The sequence below is a fragment of the Saccopteryx leptura genome, chromosome 6 (assembly GCF_036850995.1).
Source record: "Saccopteryx leptura isolate mSacLep1 chromosome 6, mSacLep1_pri_phased_curated, whole genome shotgun sequence".
Lineage (NCBI taxonomy): Eukaryota > Metazoa > Chordata > Mammalia > Chiroptera > Emballonuridae > Saccopteryx > Saccopteryx leptura.
Window position 1 is genome coordinate 33958643 of NC_089508.1, and position 21751 is coordinate 33980393.

Below are 21751 nucleotides of genomic sequence, written 5' to 3' on the forward strand. Positions count from 1 at the left end.
ATATAGTAAATGAAAATAAGGCTCTATGAACTCAAAGAGTGGTAAAAATATTTTACTAGGAGAAGCTTTACTATCTAATGAGGAAGGAAAGGCACAAGGACAGAAAATAAACTAATGTGAAAATACTCATAATAATAGAAAAATTAAGATCTGATACATGACTTTAAAAAGATGAAACTTATTTAAAAATCAATTTGAATGACCAAGTGAAGTACAAGAAAACATGAGATTATTATGGAAACAGCAAGTAGTCAACAATAACTTTAGAGTAGCATTATTCAGTATTTAGGATGTTAGTCACTTATCACACTTATCTTTATAGCCTTCTTGGATGGTCCTGTGCTAGGCTGGGGATATGTAGACAAATAAAACATGGTCCTGGAGAAGTTTGATTTTGGAGAGAGAAGGTAGGCAAATTTGGAACTTGGACATTTTTCTAATAAAAGAAAGACCAGGACTGGATGCCAAGAGAAAGGAAATTCTCTTTATTCTCCTAAAAAAGGCTATAAAATTACCCATATCTTTTCCTCACTAAGCTCCTAATCAAATTTCCGTTTTATGTGACAAATCTCAGCTACTGCTTTAATTCATGTCCATATGTAAATATCTCTGACTGGGTCTGGGCTGGTATCTGTGCTGAACTCCAGAGACTTTAAGTCTCATGTCCCTTCTATCCTTAGACTCACTCTGATTGAGATTTAACTCCATCACTGCTTCCAGTTTTTAACAAGGTGAACTATTAGAGCCATTTTGTTAAATGCAGAAGTCAGTTTTCAGTCCTTGTCTTCCTTGACCCGCCAGCAAGTGTCTGATGCCCTTGTACATTTTCTCTATTTTGTCCTCTGGATTCCTGTCCACTATAGCTTCTCTTCCTGCCACTGGAGTCTTCTTCTCTGTCTCCTTTGCTGGTTCTTCTATATCTCCCTAATTACTAAAAGTTGAAGTATCCTAGGAGTATATCTAACATTCAGTATTTTACTTCTCTCTGCCTGGGTTTGAATCCCAGTTCTACCACTTGCCAGTTGTTTGATCAGAAGAAAGTTACTTAATTTCTCCAAGATTTAATGTCTTTATCTATAAATTAATGATTATAGAAGTAGTAACTTCTTACAGGGGTTGTGAAGACTGAATCTATTTATGTAAAGCTCTTAGTATATGCAGGCACTTTACACATTATTTGTCCTTATTCTGATCATCATGTTCTTTATCCCTCACTACCTACCTGATTGTATCTGGCCTCGGTGGCTTTAAATTCCATCTATATACGCTGCTAACTCTAAATTTGTCTCTAGCCAAAACTTCTGCCATAACACCAGAATCATATATTCAACCACTGGCTCAGCATCTCCATTTGAATTTCTAATGATCATTAAAAATTTAACATGCCAGAACTCTTCATGTTTGTTTAGTTTTCTCTTCAGTACATGGTAATCTTACTATTTCAGTTGTTCAGGCTTTCTTTCTACTGAAGATGAAATCCATCGGGAAATCTTTCCATTTCTACCTTTATATCCAGAATCTAACCACTTCTCGCCAACCCCACTGCTACCCCCTACTCCAAGACATCGTCTTCTGATGAATTACTGCAACAGACTCTTTCCCACCTATATTTTCTCTTCTAAATACTTCAGCCATTGTCATCATTTATCATACAGATATATATATATATATATGATTTTAAACAAGTTACTTAACTCTTCTAAGCTTCACATTTACCATCTGTCCATAAAACAGGAGAATAATAATACTCTCAGATTATTGTGAAGATTCAGAATGCATGCAAAGCACATTTTAGAATGACTGGCAGCTTTTTGCGAATGAATTAAGTGGTGGCTTTTAGAAATTCAAACTACTTTTTTGGATGAAGATTGTTGTTTATTTTTAAAAGTATAGGGATTTTTTTAAAAACCTGTCTTAATAAGGCATTGGTTGATTCCATAAATACCATCTCTCAGGCCAGGTGCTCAGCTAGAACTCTAGGACAGAAAGAACACAGTCCTGTTTTCAAGGACCCCACAGCACCCAATCTTAGAAACAACATAATATTGGGCTAATGTCCAAATGAGAAGAGTAAAACCAAAGAGCGTAACAAATTTATCAGCAATGTCGAAGGAAAGAAACCCTACAGATGAAAATTGAGTTTATGAATCAAAAACCTTAAGTTTTGTATATTTCTCTATCTTCCTTTAAAATCAATATCCACGCTTAATTAAGATGTAAGAAATTAGATTGACACATTTAAATGCTTTATGATTAACCGTAGACTTTATTTCTGCCACATGGAATACACTGCACTGTTTTTTCTTTGTGTTGTTTTTTATTGCTTGAGCTGTGCTTCTTTTTTAAGTTTTGTTGTTTGTATTTCTCTGGGGGAAAAAAGATGGAGAAGTCAGTTCAATTAATTCAAAAGTCTGAAATACAGAATAAAGCCATTTCTGTTCAGTAAAAAGCTTTTAAAAACTAAATATGCATAATGTAAATGATTGAAATGAGTAAAAAACAATGTTAAAAAAACCTCTAAATTTCTTTAAATTTTTAAAGCTATTTCCACCCATTTGAGAATCTAATAAATCAAGATGTCAAGATTAAGATTATGGACTTTTATCCTTTTAGATTCACAGATACATCATTGAATTATTTGCAAATTTTTTTATCATTGCTAAACTGAGTCCTAAAATAAGTCATAGATATATGAAATTTACATGCATATAATATATGCTCATTAAAATAAGAGGCCAAGTAACTTTCACAGTACTTCAATTGTAATAACATGAAGTCTTTATTAGTAACAAACTTCTTTTACCATTAAAAAAAATCATCTACATTTTACCACATATAAATGATTCGCCGTTTAAATATTTGAGAGCCACTTTTTAAATTTCAGGAGTCAAGATTTAAATATGGTATGTATAACATCGTTTTTGCCCTTCTTTACAAATTTTATTGTTATGGAATATATCAATCAAAGGATGAAATTGTCGGACCAGGCAGTGGTGCAGTGGATAGAGCATCGGACTGGGATGTGGAGGACCCAGGTTCGAGACCCTGAGGTCGCCAGCTTGAGCGCAGGCTCATCTGGTTTGAGCAAGGCTCAAGCAAGGGGTCACTTGGTCTGCTGTAGCCCCCCCCCCCGGTCAAGGCACATATGAGAAATCAATCAATGAACAATTAAGGAGCTACAACGAAGAATTGATGTTTCTCATCTCCCTTCCTGTCTGTCTGTCCCTATCTGTCCCTCTGTCTGACTCTGTCACACACACATACACACAAGGATGAAATCATTATAGAATATTGCATTATCTTTAAAGGAACTCTCTCTCTAAATTCTATAATATATTGAGAGATAGCAGGACTTGGGACTCTCTGTAGGTGAATGTAGAAACCAGTACATCACCCTGAGTGCCACCCTTCCCTGTCCACCAACTACCATAGAACAATGTTAAGAACATTCTTAAAGGGAAAAAGAAGTGACAAAAGCATAGGCAGAGACCATAGAGTGTATGTGGAGGCCAGGGGACTATTGTGCATGAACGTTTATTTTTTTAGCCATATGGTTTTCCTCTGGTGCATTACCTCTGGCTCATGGTGTGCATCTGGGTGGGAGACTGTATAGACTAAGTGTTCAGTGCTAAACTAGCTGACTTTAGTGGCAGCATGACAGAACAGGTGAAAAAAGAGTGGGCACCTCAATTCTATCCTCATATCCCTGATGAGGTGGGCATTTGGTTCCTGGCAAGGCCATCCTTAGTTCTCCAACCTTCCCTTCCATTCTGCAAATTCAGTCCCTAAATGTGCACATGTATGCATATGTATACACATACACACACAGATACATACAGATACATTAGCTATGTTGGGAGAGGCAGCTGAAAGAGATTCCATTCTTAACTCACTGCCAAGCTAGTGTCTCAAAGAAATTTAGAATACAGTAGGCCAGGGCCACCTCATATAGCTATGCAGGTTATGCACTGCACATAGGCCCCAATGTAAGTGGGCTTCCCAACACTGGGCAGTGTACAATTTGTACAACTGTATGTGGCAGCCCAGTAGGTACTCTATAAATATTTACATAATTTTGGTACGATAGAAGGAGGCCTTGGTTGTGTTGCCTAAGCTCAGAGTGCAGGTTGGGAAAGGGTATGATGAGGGAGGCAAAGAGGAAGAGTTAGAAGCAGAAGGAAAGGAATCACTTAGAAAAGCAGAACAGGTACTCTCCCAGTGCCTCCTCTGAAGCATCCTCTTTTCCTGTGCTGGCCCATTCTGGCCCATGATGGCATTCAGAGCAGAACAAAACCCACCCTCAACATTCCAGTCCTCTTCTATTGTTACTACACTAGAAGTAATAAGATTCAATGTTAAAAGATTCAATTTACGACAACGTTTTTGTGAAAGTGTCACGTCTATGCTTTATATCTATAGAGATTTATAATTGTAGAAAATTACCTTTAGGTTGTCTTACATGTGTTTTTCCCCCATTGGCCTTTTCTTTTTCTGTTTTACTTTCCTTTCCTCACATCCACTCCCCTGAGAAAGGGGGAGACAGATGAGGCACAAGCTTGAGGAGACGAGAAGAGGATTTGACAGGAGGGGAGAGAGAGCGCAAAGGAAAAATAGGGCGGAAAGTGGGAGAAAGGGGAAGTGAGGAAGCAAGACAAAAACCAAAAGCAGGGGAGAGAAAAGGCACAGAAGAAGAGGAACTTATTTGGGGTCTTAAATTCCAATGGTGTTCTAGCCACCTCATCAAAAACATCGTTTTTCTTCCTAACGGAGCTCATTGTTAAATCTCATAGACAGGTTCCCTTTAGGGTCCTCCCTTTCTCTTTTTCATAGGCATAGAATGAACCTGGTTGCTTAGGATTCCAAGGATTTTGATTTGTAATCAGAAAAGAAGGTGGGTGGGGGTGGGGAGGACACTCCCAGTATTTCATAAGTACTTTCCCCCCTCTCTTCTTTTCTTAAATCTCTATTTTTTTGTCTCGTTTCTTTCAATCTTGGAAATGCCATAGGATCATAGATAAGCCTATATTGTTTGGGCTCACTGTCAAAGAAGTCAGCAAAGTTAAGGAGAATAAATTTAAGAAGATAAAACGAAACACAAGAAGGGAGACAGACCTACATCCAGAGGGACAGGTTTAACCTGGGCCCTGCCTCGTAGCCTTTTTGTAAAAGTACATTTGAAGTGCCACTTTATTCAAAATCTTACTCAGAGATGAGAAAAAGTGTGATTCTGTTAACCTGTTGGGAGGTTTGAGAGGTGAATTAGTGACTGGCCATTGCCAGGAACGGGGTGAGTATGACTCTGACCAGGTGAAGGGTGCCAGGGTTTGTCTCACTGCAGTGGGAGCACTATTGTCTTGGCTCCTGCCCAGGAGAGAAATCAGATTTACAGACTCAGTGTTAGTCAACACCCAGTCTAAATTCCATGGGTCAAGGGAGCATGATTCTACTAATCTTTGCTCCTCTTGGGATAAAGAGTGTTAATTGTGAGTAACAGAGTACAAAAAGGGAAAGGAAGTGATTCAGAGGAGGGCGAAGAAGGGGAAAGAAATGCTAACCAGAGGAAAAACTGAAAAGCTATACAATCCTAAGTAAGGAAAAATGGGAAGATAGAAGAGAGGAAAATGGAAAGAATGAGGAAGTATGTGAAAGAAAACAAACAGGGAAAATAATTAATACTTTCGTGACGACTGCATGCCAGATTTGTATCTTGTACCATCCTTGTGATTTCACAAGCTCAGAGTGGAATTCTGCTGCTTGTTGGCTGTTCTTTGCTTTGCTTGTTTCCAGAGCCCTGTTTTGGGCTATCTGCTAAGTCTGCCAAGATGGGCCACCAGGATCACAAACATATGAGTTTACAAAATCCTAACGGCTGAAAGGGCCTTGAGACAGCTAATCATGCCCTCCTCATTCCCGATCCATATGCACACACATTTGACAATTGAGAAACTGAGACCCAGAGAGATTCAAGATGACATTCAGGAAGTAGAGCGCAGTTAGAGGTCAAATCTAGGGTTTTTGATTCTAAGAAACTCAGTGTTTGATAGTTGACTTCTTTCACAAATTCTTTCAATTCCTTTCCCAGCTTGTTTCATGGACTCACTATTTGCTAGTTATGTTGCCTCCCAAACTCTGTCATCTTCAGGGTTTTTTTTTTCTCTTGTCCCCACAGGTAGTCAGTCAATAAATCTTGCTGACTATGTATTCATGTTTTTTTCATCTCACTGTTTCTTACCTGGTTCAAGACTATGGCATCCTTCATCTGGACTATCATTATGATTTCCTATCTCTAGTATCTTCCAGCTTCTCTTAGAAATCACAATTGTCTTAAAACATCACACTAATTTTGTCATCTCCCTGTCATTCAGAGGCTACTCCTTACCTACCAAACAGCACCCTCACTCTCCATACTCCCTAGCCTGGCCCAAGACCTCCAAAGCCTTGCTTTCTGGCTGCACCTTTCATTATTCCCATATTGACCATGGCCAGCACTGTCCCATCCTTTGATTTTGTTCACCCTGTTCCCTATATCCAGGATACTCTTGTTTCCCCTTTCCTAACTCAAAGATTGCCTCCTTCATAGCATCTTTCATGATTTTCTCTTGAGCTAAAACTAGGTTCTCCACTTTTCTCTCAAAGCACCTATCCCATTACAATTTATGTTTTTTTGTGCACATGTCTGGAGGCCAGGTAATGTGTCCTGTTATTTATTTAGTTTTTATCTCTTCCACAATCTGCCAGTCCCTCGTATATAACAGATAGGCATCGAATGCTTGTTCAGTTGAACAAAATTGAGTTTGTGCCAAAAGACTGGTGAATCAGTCACATGCAGGATAAAGATAAAAGTATTGATGTTCTACATTCATTTAAAATTCCCATGGTTTAATTAATGAGTGTTTCAGAGTATGTGTAGAATGTACTAATTATGTGCTAATGCACTATGTATTAGTATTAATGATAAAGCTACCGCTAGATTGATCCTTGACTTTAGAGAATGAGAGAAAAATATTTGCCAGTTGGACATCTCTGGAATGTCTCCAAATTTACTTTTATTTCATTTTGAAGTACAATTTGAGATAGAAATTGATAGATGAAAAATCTATATACTACAAAAGAGATTTTGCATTTTTCTTATGAACTACAATAGCATTTCCCTACAAAGTTCTCAGGTTTAGTACTGTGGATTGTAATATTGGTAAAGCCACGTTACAGTCAAGTTGATCTGTTACTCTGGACATCAAAGCCCAGTGTGAAGGCCCAGGGACAAATCCCATTTGTATAAATACCTCCATTTACTTGCTTTTTGGAGCAGGACTTTTGCAAATGTGACTTAAAAATGCCTTTAAGTGTTAATTTTTTTAGAATATTTTTTTCCCTTCTTCACTAAAGTCCAGTGAAATGTGCCTCTATGTTTCTTCCAAACGTTGTTTTATGTGCATGACTGGAGCCGGGGTCTGCTCTGCTCTCCGGGTTAGACAGTAACTGAGAAAGTGGGTCAGCCGCAGGCAAAGGAAGAGACCACACTGATGCCTATAGGACAGCCTCCCTGTCAAAAGCTTGTGTTATGACTTTAGAATCCTGAGACATGAGAATTTATAAAGAACAAACTGCCAAACAAAACATTAAATAGTATCTCACCTTACTGCAAAGCAGAGGCCAAAGCTAAGCTGAAAGCAGGAAGAAAAGAGAGGCCAGATGATTTCAGATTTACCAAGAAACTTAGTTGCGGACCATTCCTTCTCCAAGTAAGCCAGGACAAGAGGCCCTTATTGTTTGGGTTCTGCCTGCAGAGCTAGCCTGGGAGTGGTTCACACCCGGGAGTTAGATAACTGGGAACTAGGAAACCAAACTCTACCAACACAGAAAAATGTGAAGTGATGCCTTCCACTTGAAAGAGAGCGTGAGGACAGGCTCTGCGCAAGAGGTTCTGCAGTGTAGGGCTCTCCTCTCAGAACCAGCCACGGCAGGATAGGGAATGCATCAAAACATCTCGCTTGATTTCTTTGTTCTTAACGACTCTGCTCTAGGATGCAGAGGTGACTCCCGGACACCAGGGATCACAAAGCAATGTAGTGGCATTTGTTCCATACCTGAAGTGTTTGAATCAGTTCTCGTGCTTCTGTGAAAATAAACAACACATTTCAAAAATTTTGCCAGTGTAACCACAAATATTTAGAAAAGAATTACTGGGTATGAGATAACTGACCATTCTCTAAATGCTTTATAGGTAGTAATGAAACATGGGCATTATTGGGCATTATTGATTATAATGCTTATTAAAGTAAAATTACCTAAATTTCTCTAACATGTAAGCTAGCCAACCTGTAAAAGCCATAAAAGTAAACTGTATGTAATAGCATATGACCTATTTCTATTGTATCAATTACCTGTCACTCCATGAGGCTGAGGCATCATCCCTCAGCTGCTTCTTCTCCAGCCCCTGAAAACTCATTTGGGGCTGAGACTGAGAAGAGCTCAGGGGCTTACCTGAATAGAGTCATTTGGGAATGCAGGCTTTCATAGAGACCTGTGGGTAAATTCTGGAATGGATGGATGCCTGGGACTAGAAGTTATCCACCTCTGCTAACTTCTTCATCATTGTCTCTATAGCTCTGATGGGGGTGACAGTGCTTGGGAATCTTGCAAGTGAGGGGAAGCAGAGTATGCCAAACCCCCAAATATGCATATTGATTATTTTAAGCTGGTTATTTCTAATAAACAAAAGACTCAGAAAGAAGCTTTGACCTTCCCCCTTACCTGCTCGAAGGAATTCAGGTGGTAAAACCTGCTCAAAGGGAGGAAGCTATTACCTTAGTGTCATAATAGGATCTAACTGTGTGGTAGAGAGAAAGAAGCCAAGCGTGGTTGGTTCTTAGAATCCCCTCTGAGTTTCATTCTTTCTGGGTGTCCTGGCAAGATTTGTTCACCAAATGTTTCTTCTTTCTCATCTACCTATGAATTGCCCACCTTCCCTTTGACATCCCAGACCCCTGCCTCCTTCTCCTTAGCCTAGAATGACATATAAACCTCAACTGCCCAATCTGTCCTGAAGCCCTATATTCTTAGGTAACTTACATATGTACATATGTAATAAATCTGGCGATTTTCTCTTGTTAATCCAGCTCATGTTAACTTGATTATTAGACCAGTCAGATGAACTTGAAGGGTAGAAGCAAAATTATTTTTTCTCCCCAACACAGGTGAATAACATATTCAAGTATTTGTTCAAGCCATATTTCTTATGGTTTAATGGATAAAATAGAAGATGAACTGTCAGTTTTTCACATTATTTCACTTTTAGAGATGTCTCTGGTAAAGAAGTTTGTTTTCTGCTCTCCTAATTTTAAAAATTAATAACAATAGTTAAAATACTTGGTTTTTAAACCTCATTGGCATGCTAAAACATAAACCTAAGTCACTTAATTTTCACCAGATATTTGTTTCTTCATCACATTTTCAATACATATTTTGAAACTGTTGCTGTTTGAGTAATAGAAAGTGTTTCAGAAAAATAATTACTTTTAGATAACATCTTTCCCAGATAAGTACAAAGACATAATTATGATCCTTTTCAAGGGTTTTGGCATATCCAGTTCAAGTTCTACTAATGAATCTTTCCAAAGTAAAGGTTAAATTAGTAATTTTCTGAGAAGTTTACAAAAAATGTTCATATAACCTTTATATAAATAGGTCTGGTCATTTAAATGAAGGTTAAGCATAATAATAAAAGTTTTCAAGAGACTGAGAAATATCAAGTAAACATACTTTAAATATGTGCAAATTAAAACAAAGCCTGCCATTATCCTCCATAAAGCAAAGGGAATATGCAAAAAAAATAAATAAATGCTTAATAAAGCAAATCCTTCACTCCTAAAAAATCTAAAGCAACATTATAGATGGCTTCACAATCGTTCACTTATCTAGATTTAAATTGCTGCTGAATTTACAGCTTAAAAATTAATAAATTTGAGGACAAAAATATCTAACAAGGTCATTGTTAATTTTTTTCATTGTTCCAAAGTACATGATTATAAAGTGTCACAGAAATCCATGGTCTTGAAGAAAAAAAAGGGGGGGGGAATTTATTTATCACTTTCTCAATGTTCTGACCCAATCCTAAAAATCCTACAATATCCTCCAAATGTCCCCAGGATAAAGCACCTTGTGAATGATATTACACCTATTACTCATACTGAACATTTTCAAAATTAGACTCTAAACTAGTAATTACATTCCTGATGCAAATTGGCAATAGAAAAGAAACCAGGCTTGATTAAATTGGGCTTAAGAGGATTACTTGGAACCAAAATTTGCTTTTTGTTTTTTAAAAGAATTTATCTATTTATTTTTCTCCCCAGTAGAGTCATCAGATAAATGACATTGAAAGCTGAGGGAATTTGGGATTTGCTAAACTTCAAGATCCCTTTTATCTTTATAAAAGTCTGTGATTTTTTTGTTATTTTTATAGGGACTTATTTTTTTATTTCTAATAGTGATTATACTAGTGGGACTAACAAAACTTTGCACTTACAGAGCATTTTTCATCTAAATAATTTTTTTATCTCACAATTTTAATATTTTAAAAAGCTATTAAGAGCTAATCTAATGCTCAGAGGATTTTTAAGGTAGTGAGACTATTCTTTATGTAATGGTGGATACATGTTATTATGCATGTGTCAAAACCCATAGAATTAGGCCCTGGCCGGTTGGCTCAGTGGTAGAGCATCGGCCTGGCCTGCAGGAGTCCCAGGTTCGATTCCCGGCCAGGGCACACAGGAGAAGCACCCACCTGCTTCTCCACCCCTCCCCCTCTCCTTCCTCTTTGTCTCTTTCTTCCCCTCCCACAGCCAAGGCTCCATTGGAGCAAGGTTGGCCTGGGCACTGAGGATGGCTCTATGGCCTCTGCCTCAGGTGCTAGAATGGCTCTGGTTGCAACAGAGCAATGCCCCAGATGGGCAGAGCATCACCTCCTGGTGGGCATGCCGGGTGGATCCTGGTTGGGCGCATGCAGGAGTCTGTCTGACTGCCTCCCCATTTCCAACTTCAGAAAAAATACAAAAATAAAATACCAAACAAACAAACCCATAGAATTGTACCACACAAAGAGTGAATCTTAAGCTCAGGACTATAGTTAATGATAATGTATCAATATTATTTATTAATAATAATAAATGTACCATACTAAGGCAAAATCTTAATAGGGAAATCTGGAAGTAGAGGAAGAGTGAGGAGTTGGTAGGGGGTGGGTGTGTGGAGTTCTAGTCACTCAATATTCTTTAAATCTAAAACTGTACTTAAGAAAATAAAGTTTTTAAATTATGTGTTTGTTATATTAAAAAGCTAATCTAAGAGCAAGGAAAGAAGTTGAAATGATTTAAACAGTTAACCTTGTGAAATTTCAATTGTAGTGTGTTTCTAAAACCTCAGACAAGGGCAGGGCATGGAATTTGAGATATATGAATGAAATAAAGCCAAAGGAAGACATCAGAGTATTCAGACCTCATCAATTATTCTTTAGGACAAATTACTAAGTTGGATAGATCATTTTTATCTTGTTCGTTTGTTTTAGCACTTTTATGCTTTTTTTTTTTTTTTTAAAGAAAGCCATACTCTTGCCTAATAGTGAAAAGTATGTTTTCTTCTGAATGGCACCTGTTCTGTTCCTCTGTATTTTACAATCCTTTCTCCCGTCTCTCCCTACTTCTGACTGGTGGTTGCTGTTTCTTGTCTCCCTTCCTATTCTCCGTCTCTCTTGGGTTTTTTTTTTCTTTATCTGTGTCTTTCTTTCTCCTCTAACAAATCAAACTTACTAATAGCCCTACAGGTTTAGTTCTACTGAGGAAAGTTAGTGGTTATCATCAAGTAATGATAGATCAGACGCTGCCCAGTTAGCTCAGTCAGCTAGTGTCATTCTGAAATACCAAGTTTGTGGGTTTGATCCCGGGAACACAGGATAATGACCAATAAACACACAAGTAAGTGGAACAACAAATGAATGCTTCTCTTTCTCTCTCTCTGTCTCAAATGAATCAATAAGAAGAAGAAGAAGAAATAGTAGGTCAGTGTTCTGGGGGAGATTTCTCTATTTTAGCTAATTCTCTACTCTCAGTCTGAAACAGAAAAATTTCTTGAACATTGAATCAATTCTTTTACATCATTTTTCTTTTTGGAACCCAATTTTTAGAGCTTGTGGTCATATAGGAAAAATTCCTGAAGAAGTCTCCCATGAGTTCATGTATATAGTTTGTCCTATGACTATAATGGGAGACTCTTGTTTTGGCTATTGGGCCTGAAAACAAGCCCTCAGAGGAAAGGAATCCTTGCTAAACTGTACTTTGTACCCAGGACTGATTTTCCTGTTCTTTTCTTTTTTTAAATTTAATTTTAAACTTATTGTGTTGACATGGTTTCAAGTGTCCCACTCAATATAATACCATATACACTGCATTGTACCCCCTATGCCCCATGCAAAGTCTCTTTCTACCCCCCTTCTCCCCTTTTGCCCCCCCCACCTTCACCCCCTTTTCCCTCTGGCCATTGCTACCCTGTTGTCTGTGTGTGTGTGTGTGTGTGTGTGTGTATGTTATGTATATATGATTTTGGCTAATTTCTTCACCTTCTTTGATCCAGTCCCCTCTTCCTCCTGCCCTCTGACAGCTGTCCATAAGCAATGATTCTCAAACCTGAGCGTGAAAACCTCCTGGAGGTCTATTACAGCACAGAATGCTGAGCCCATTGCAGAGTTAATGATTTAGTAGGATGGGATGGTCCCCAGAATTTACATCTCTAACAAGTTCCCGGGTGATACTGCTGGCCAGAAACACACCGAGAACCACTGGTATCGCATCCCCAGATATTAAACAATACTTTGCTTGAGCAGACAACCAAAAGTACTGAAATTGTAATTGAGATCCGCCAACACCTGGCATGCCTTGGCACTTGGAGAGGCTCTAGGATTGCTAGAACGCGCAGCCCAGGAGCTAAAGTAAACATGACTAATTTCCAGGTTTGTGCACCTCCTAGGGATTACCCATACTACTTTTTTTCCCTTGAAAGCTAAGAAAGAAGGTTAAAAGAAAGCCAGCTTTGGGTGCTTAATTCTCAGTTGGTTAAGATATTGTTGAGTAAAGTGTTGTTTGTTTTTCTGACACAAAACCAAACTTTCTTTTATATAAACTATTGGAATGAATTATCAGTGACAACAGCGATCATGTACTGAGCACCTACTGTGTCCCACACCCTTTACGTACTTTTATTGCTCTACTTCTTGGAACCTTACAACTTACTGAATGTGTTAACTATTTCTATTCTGGTACATTCCATGAAGGACTCCCAGGAACACAGTTATATTTGACTTCACCATGCAGTCAGTCAATCATCTATTTAGCAGTAGATTAAAATTACATAAGAAACATGAACAGGTCTGGATCTCTGGTAGGAGAATGTCTAAAATCAACCCCAAAACAAATGTCTTAATGTTTGTTTTTCAGAAGTTTCCAGGGACAAAGACTTCAGAACAACCACCAGAAATCAGTTCTGTTGTTTAAAAATATCTAATCAATGATCTGTATTAATTTGCTTTTTATTGATTAATTGGCTGTCTATTATATTACTTTACTGTGTAATAACTTTGTTCTCTGTGGGTTAAAGTAATTTTCACTTTAAATTAACTTTTTTTTTTTTTGTATTTTTCTGAAGCTGGAAATGGGGAGAGACAGTCAGACAGACTCCCGCATGTGCCCGACCAGGATCCACCCGGCAAGCCCACCAGGGGCGATGCTCTGCCCACCAGGGGGCGATGTTCTGCCCCTCCAGGGCGTTGCTCTGTTGCAACCAGAGCCACTCTAGCGCCTGGGGCAGAGGCCAAGGAGCCATCCCCAGCGCCCGGGCCATCCTTGCTCCAATGGAGCCTCGGCTGCGGAAGGGGAAGAGAGAGACAGAGAGGAAGGAGAGGGGGAGGGGTGGAGAAGCAGATGGGCGCCTCTCCTGTGTGCCCTGGCTGGGAATCAAACCCGGGACTTCTGCACGCGAGGCCGACGCTCTACCACTGAGCCAACCGGCCAGGGCTAAATTAACTTTTTAAATTTAGCTTTTGGTGGATTTTTTATACATTGAAGATAGTAATTGTCACCTGTTAGCATTTTACTCTTCAGTATAACTTATTTTGTTTGTTTGTTTTGTTTTTTTAAGTCATATTTTAACTAAATTAACACTTTATATAATTACAACAACAATAATAATAGATAAAATGTGAACCCACTATGTGCTGGCATGGTATTAAGTGCTCTGCCTCCATCATTGCTTTAATTATATCAATCCTAGAAGGTAAGTGTCTTATCTGTCTTTTCACTTTATAGATGAGAAAGTTGGGGGTCAAATAATTTAGTAATAATAATAATAATGAACACATATCCAATGATTATAATTTAGTAGGCCCTAATGATAAGAGCACAATGTATTAACTTATTTAATACACACACACACACACACACTGAGTAGATATTATTATTTGTTCTAAATTTTATTTTAATTCTTTTCATTTGATGGGTTTGAGTGTCTTTTTTTCATTTTGACAATTAATTTTAACGGAGTGACATGGATCAATTAGAGTACACAGATTCAGAGAAAACATCTCCAGATTATTTTGACATTTGATTATGTTGTATACCCATCACCAAAAGTCAAACTGTCTTCCATCACCTTCTATTTGGTTTTCGTTGTGCCCCTCCCCTCCCCCCACCCCCTCCCTCTCCTCCCTTCTCCTCCTCCTGGTAACCACCACACTCTTGTCCATGTCCATGAGTCTCAATTTTGTGTCCCACCTATGTATGAAATCATACAGGTCTTAGTTTTCTTCTTATTTACTTATTTCACTCAGTATAATGTTATCAAGTTCCATCCATGTTGTCGTAAATTATACTATGTCATCATTTCTTATGGCTGAGTAGTATTCCATAGTGTATATGTACCACCTCTTCTTTATCCAATCATCTATTGAAGGGCTTTTTGGTTGTTTCCATGTCTTGGCCACTGTGGACAATGCTGCGATGAACATAGGGCTGCATGTGTCTTTACGTACCAATGTTTTTGAGTTTTGGGGGTATATACCCAGTAGAGGGATTGCTGCATCATATAGTAGTTCTATTCTTTTTTTTTTTTAATTATCTTACTCATTTTTATTACTTCTTGTTTTTGTTTTTTTTTTATTAATTTTAATGGGGTGACATTGATAAGTCAGGGTACATATGTTCAGAGAAAACAGCTCTAGGTCATTTTGACATTTGCTTATGCTGCATTCCCATCACTCAAAGTTCAATTGTCTTTTGTCACCTTCTAACTGGTTTTCTTTGTGGCCCTCCCCTCTCCCAACCCCCTTCTTCTCCTCCCCCCCACTCCGTAACCCCCACACTCTTGTCCATGTCTCTGAGTCTCATTTTTATGTCCCACCTATGTATGGAATCATATAGTTCTTAGTTTTTTCTGATTTACTTATTTCGCTCAGTATAATGTTATCAAGGTCCATCCATGTTGCTGTAGATGACCCAATGTCATCATTTCTTACAGCTGAGTAGTGTTCCATAGTATATGGAAAGTGGTGGGGTTTTTTTTTTATATATATTTTTCTGAAGCTGGAAACGGGGAGAGACAGTCAGACAGACTCCCGCATGCGCCCAACCGGGATCCACCCGGCAAGCCCACCAGGGGCGACGCTCTGCCCACCAGGAGGCGATGTTCTGCCCCTCCAGGGCATCGCTCTGTTGCGACCAGAGCCACTCTAGCGCCTGGGACAGAGGCCAAGGAGCCATCCCCAGCGCCCGGGCCATCTTTGCTCCAATGGAGCCTCGGCTGCGGGAGGGGAAGAGAGAGACAGAGAGGAAGGAGAGGGGGAGGGATGGAGAAGCAAATGGGCGCTTCTCCTGTGTGCCCTGGCTGGGAATCAAACCCGGGACTTCTGCACGCCAGGCTGACGCTCTACCACTGAGCCAACCGGCCAGAGCTGTACCAAAGTTTTTTAATCCACTTGTCCTCTGACGGACACTTGGGCTGTTTCCAGATCTTCGCTATTGTGAACAATGCTGCCATAAATATGGGGGTGCATTTCTTCTTTTCATACAGTGCTATGGTGTTCTTGGGGTATATTCCTAACAGTGGGATAGCTGGGTCAAAAGGCAGTTCGATTTTTAATTTTTTGAGGAATCTCCATACAGTTTTCCACAGTGGCTGCACCAGTCTGCATTCCCACCAGCAGTGCAGGAGGGTTCCCTTTTCTTCACATCCTCACCAGCACTTATTCTGTGTTGCTTTGTTGATGAGTGCCATTCTGACTGGTGTGAGGTGATATCTCATTGTGGATTTAATTTGCATTTCTCTTATGATTAGTGATGTTGAGCATTTTTTCATATGCCTATTGGCCATCTGTATGTCCTCTTTGGAGAAGTGTCTATTCATTTCTTTTGCCCATTTTTGGTTTGGATTGTTTGTCTTCCTGGTATTAAGTTTTACAAGTTCTTTATAAATTTTTATTATTAACCCCTTATCAGACGCATTGTCAAATATATTCTCCCATTGTGTAGTTTTTCTTTTTATTCTGTTCTTATTGTCTTTAGCTGTGCAGAAGCTTTTTAGTTTGATATAGTCCCATTTGTTTATCCTGTCTTTTATTTCACTTGCCTGTGGAGACAAATTGGCAAATATATTGCTGCGAGAAATGTCAGAGAGCTTACTGCCTATGTTTTCTTCTAAGATGCTTATGGTTTCACGGCTTACATTTAAGTCTTTTATCCATTTGAGTTGATTTTTGTGAATGGTGTAAGTTGGTGGTCTAGTTTCATTTTTTTGCAGGTAGCTGTCCAATTTTCCCAACACCATTTGTTGAAGAGGCTGTCTTTACTCCAATGTATGCTCTTACCTCCTTTGTCAAATATCAGTTGTCCATAAAGCTGTGGGTTTATTTCTGGGTTCTCAGTTCTGTTCCATTGATCTATATGCCTGTTCTTATGCCAGTACCAGGCTGTTTTGAGTACAATGGCCTTATAATATAACTTGATATCCGGAATTGTGATACCTCCCACTTTATTCTTCCTTTTCAAGATTGCTGAGGCTATTCGTGTTCTCTTTTGGTTCCATATAAATTTTTGGAATATGTGTTCTATATCTCTGAAGTAAGTCATTGGTATTTTAATCAGTATTGCATTGAATTTATAAATTGCTTTGGGTAATATAGACATTTTAATGATGTTTATTCTTTCTAACTATGAGCACGGTATATGCTTCCACTTGTTTGTATCTTCCCTGATTTCTTTTATCAATGTTTTATAATTTTCCGAGTACAAGTCTTTAATCTCCCATGTTAAATTTATTCCTAGGTACTTTATTTTTTTGGTTGCAATGGTAAAGGGGATTGATTCCTTAATTTTTCTTTCTGACAGTTCATTGTTAGTGTATAAAAATGCCTCTGGTCATTCTTAATTTTTTGAGGAACCGCCATACTTTCTTCCATAATGGTTGCACTAATTTACATTGCTACCAACAGTGAAGGAGGGTTCCTTTTTCTCCACAGCCTTTCCAACATTTGCTATTACCTGTCATGTTGATAATAGCTAATCTAACAGGCATGAGGTGATATCTCATTGTAGTTTTGATTTGCATTTCTCTAATAGCTAGTGAAGATACTCACCTTTTCATATATCTGTTGGCCATTTGTATTTCTTCCTGGGAGAAGTGTCTGTTCATGTCTCTTCCCATTTTTTTATTGGATTGTTTGCTTGTTTGTTGTTGAGTTTTGTGAGTTCTTTGTATCATATATTTTGGATATTAGGCCCTATCTGTGCTGTTGTTTGAAAATATCATCTCCCATTTAGTTGGCTGTCTGTTTTGTTGTCAGTTTCTTTTGCTGTGCAAAAGCTTCTTAGTCTGATGTAGTCCCATTCATTTATCTTTGCCTTTATTTCCCTTGCCTTTGGGGTCAAATTCATAAAATGCTTTTTATGGCCAAGGTCCATGAGTTTAGTACCTATGTTTTCTTCTATGTAATTTATTGTTTCAGGTCTTATATTTAGGTCTTTGATTCATTTTGAGTTAATTTTATACAAGCGGACAAACTATAGTCAAGTTTCATTCTTTTGCATGTGGCTCTCCAGTTTTCCCAGCACCATTTATTGAAGAGGCTTTATTTTCTCCATTGTGTGTTTTTGGCTCCTTTATCAAAGATTATTTGATCATATATATGTGGTTTTATTTCTGGGCTTTCTATTCTGTTCCATTGGTCTGAGTGTCTATTTTTCTGCCCATACCATGCTGTTTTGATTATCGTGGCTCTATAATATAATTTGATATCAGGTACTGTAATGCCCCAGATTCGTTCTTTTTCCTTAGGATTTCTTTGGCTATTTGGGGTTTTTTATAGTTCCAAATAGCCTGACCTGTGGTGGCGCAGTGGATAAAGTGTAGACCTGGAAATGCTGCGGTCACCGGTTCGAAACCCTGGGCTTGCCTAGTCAAGGCACATATGGGAGTTGATGCTTCCTGCTCCTCCCCCTTCTCTCTCTCTGTCTCTCTCTTCTCTCCCTCTCTCTCTCCTTTCTAAAAAAATGAATAAATTAAAAAAAAATTGAAAATAAAAAAAAAAGATTCTATAGTTCCATATAAATCTGATAATTTTTTCTTTCATTTCTTTAAAAAATGACATTGAAATTTTGATGGGAATTGCATTAAATTTGTATATGGTCATTTTGACTATATTTATTCTTTCTATCCAAGAACAAGGAATCAAGAAATGTTTTTTTATTTCATTGTATCTTTTTCGATTTCCCTTAACAATGCTTTGTAGTTTTCATTATATAGGTTCTTTACATTCTTTGTTATGTTTATTCCTAGCTATTTTATTTTTCTTGTTGCAACCATAAAAGGGATTATATTTTTGAGTACGTTTTCTGATGTTTCATTGTTGGCATATAGGAAGGCAATAGACTTCTGTATATTAATTTTGTATCCTGCAACCTTACCGTATTGATTTATTGTTTCTAATAGTCTTTTTGTGGAGTCTTTGGGGTTTTCGATGTACAGGATCATATCATCTGCAAAAAGTGAAACCTTTACTTCTTCATTTCCAGTATGAATGCCTTTTATTTCTTTCTCTTGTCTGATTGCTCTGGCTAGAAGTTCCAGCACTACATTGAATAAGAGTGGAAAGAGTGGGTAACCTTGTCTTGTTCCTGATTTTAGAGGAAAAGTCCTTAGTTTATGCCATTTAATATGATGTTAGCTGATGGTTTGTCATAAATGGGCTTTATTATGTTGAGGTATTTTCCTTCTATACCCATTTTGTTTAGTGTTTTAAACATAAAATGATGTATTTTATCAAATGCCTTTTCTGTATCTATTGATAGGATTATATGGTTTTTGTTCTTTGTTTTGTTGTTATGGTGTATTACATTAACTGTTTTACATATGTTGAACCATCTTTGTGATTCTGGGATGAATCTACTTGATCATGATGAATTATTTTTTAAAGGTGTTGTTGTAGTTGATTTAATAGTATTTAGTTTAGGATTTTAGTATCTGTATTTGTTAAAGATACTGGTCTGTAGTTTTCTTTCCTTGTGTTGTCCTTGCCAGGTTTTGGTATGAGGGTTATATTGGTTTCATAAAATGTGTTTGGAAGTCTTGCTTCTTCTTCAATTTTTTGGAAGACTTTGAGTAGAATAGGAACCAAGTCTTGTTTGAATGTTTGATAAAATTCAATAGTATGGCCGTCTGGCCCTGGACTTTTATTTTTTGGGAGGTTTTTTGATAGTTGTTTCTATTTCTCCCTGCTTATGGGTCTGTTTAGGCTATCTATTTCTTCATGACTCAGTCTAGGAAGGTTATATTGTTCTAGGAATTTATCCATTTCTTCTATATTGTTAAATTTGGTGGCATATAGTTTTTCATAGTATTCTATAATAATTCTTTGTATATCTATGATGTCTGTAGTGATTTCTCTCCTTTCATTTTGGATTTTGTTTATATGAATCTTTTCTCTTTTTCCTTAGTGAGTCTTGCCAAGGGTTTGTCAATTTTGTTGATCTTTTCAAAGAACCAGCTCCTTGTTTTATTGATTTTTTCTATAGTTTTTCTGCTTTCTATTTCATTTATTTCTGCTCTGATTTTTATTATTTCCTTTCTTCTACTGGTTTTGGGTTGCCTTTGTTCTTTTTCTTCTAGTTTCTTAAGATACGATTTTAAGTTGTTTACTTGGGCTCTCTTTGTTCATAGAGGCCTGCAGTGATATAAACTTCCCTCTTTTTACTGCTTTTCTGCATCCCAGAGATTCTGATATGTTATATTGTTATTTTTGTTTGTCTGTATGTATCTTTTGATCTTTGCTTTTATTCCTTCTTTGACCCACTCATTTTTTAGAAGTATGTTGTTTAATGTCCATATTTTTGTGGGTTTGTTTACTTCTTTTTTGCAGTTGAATTATAGTTTCAAAGCTTTATTGTCAGAGAATATGCTTGGTATAATTTCAATCTTTCTGAGTTTGTTGATGTTAGTTTTGTGGTCCAACATATGGTCAATTCTTAAGAATGTTCAATGTACACTGGAGAAAAATGTATACTCTGGCATTTTTGGGTGAAATGCACTTTAGATGTCTGTCATATCCAATTTTTCTAGTGTTTTGTTTAAGGCCCACATTTCTTTATTGATTTTCTGTTTAGATGAATGATCTAGATCCATCAGCAATGTATTAAGGTCTCTAAGTATGTTTGTATTTTTGTCGGTTTTTATTTTTAGATCAGTTAGTAGATGTCTTATATACTTTGGTTCTCCTTGGTTTGGTGCATATATGTTAAGAAGTGTTATGTCTTCTTGATTCAGTGTCCCCTTTATCATTATGAAATGACTATCTTTGTCTCTGATCACCTTTGCTGTCTTGTAGTCAGCATTGTTAGATATGAATATGGCTACACCTGCTTTTCTTTGAACAATCAATTGAGATAACTCACTACCTTCGGACCAGCCACCTGCTTTTCTTTGGATGTTATTTGCTTAGAGAATCGCTTTCCAACCTTTCACTTAGAATTTGTTTTTATCCTTGTAGTTTAGATGTGTTTCTTGAAGGCAGCATACAGTTGGATTTTCTTTTTTGATCCATTCTGCTACTGTGTCTTTTTATTAGTGAGTTCAATCCATTTACATTTATTGTAATTATTGACACTTGAGGGTTTCCTATTGCCATTTTATGTATTGCTTTCTGATAGCTTTGTATCTTGCTTGGTTCTTCTCTTTTGTTTTTCTATCATTTGTTTTTGTTTGGTTGTATTTCATACTTCTTTCCTTTGTTTCTTCTTTTTTTAAGCCATGTGTTTCTGTAGTGGTTTTTTCAGGGGTGGTTACCATTGAGTAATAAAAAGGATATATATCCTATTAATTGTAGTACATTATCTCATGAGTGCTTCTGCAATCCATCCTCCTTTGCTACTGTTAATCTTTGTCCTCTTCCTTTTTTTGTTTTTGTTGTCACAGTTTAATCTTGTTTTTATTGTGATCCTGATGGAGCTTTTACTTGTAATATTTTTGTTGTTTATATTTGGTTGAATAACCCCCTTTAGTATTTCCTGAAGTGGGGGTTTTCTGGTGAATAAATTCCCTCATCTTTTCTATATCTGTGAATGTTTTTATTCCCCCTTCGTATTTGAAGGATTGCTTTGATGCATATAGTATTCTTGGTTGGAAGTTCCTCTTTTTCAGTAGTTTAAATATTGGGGTCCAC

The 21751-nt window shown here is 37.5% G+C and overlaps 1 protein-coding gene and 1 non-coding gene across 4 annotated transcripts in view; both read right to left on the reverse strand.

The window, feature by feature from the left end:
- Positions 1-2324: 2324 nt before the first annotated feature.
- Positions 2325-21751, reverse strand: part of GARIN2 (golgi associated RAB2 interactor family member 2) — a 38985-nt gene continuing 19558 nt past the window's right edge. For all 3 annotated transcript variants that reach the window (XM_066342540.1, XM_066342539.1, XM_066342541.1), the window contains 2 exons: positions 8088-8116; positions 2325-2366 (listed from right to left, as the gene is read on the reverse strand). In XM_066342540.1, the coding sequence (XP_066198637.1) occupies positions 8102-8116 (15 nt within the window). In that variant the 3' untranslated portion in view covers positions 2325-2366; positions 8088-8101. The remainder of the gene's footprint in view (positions 2367-8087; positions 8117-21751) is intronic.
- TRNAA-CGC (transfer RNA alanine (anticodon CGC)) lies at positions 13989-14064 on the reverse strand. Its single transcript has one exon. It is a non-coding gene; the product is annotated as a tRNA-Ala (tRNA).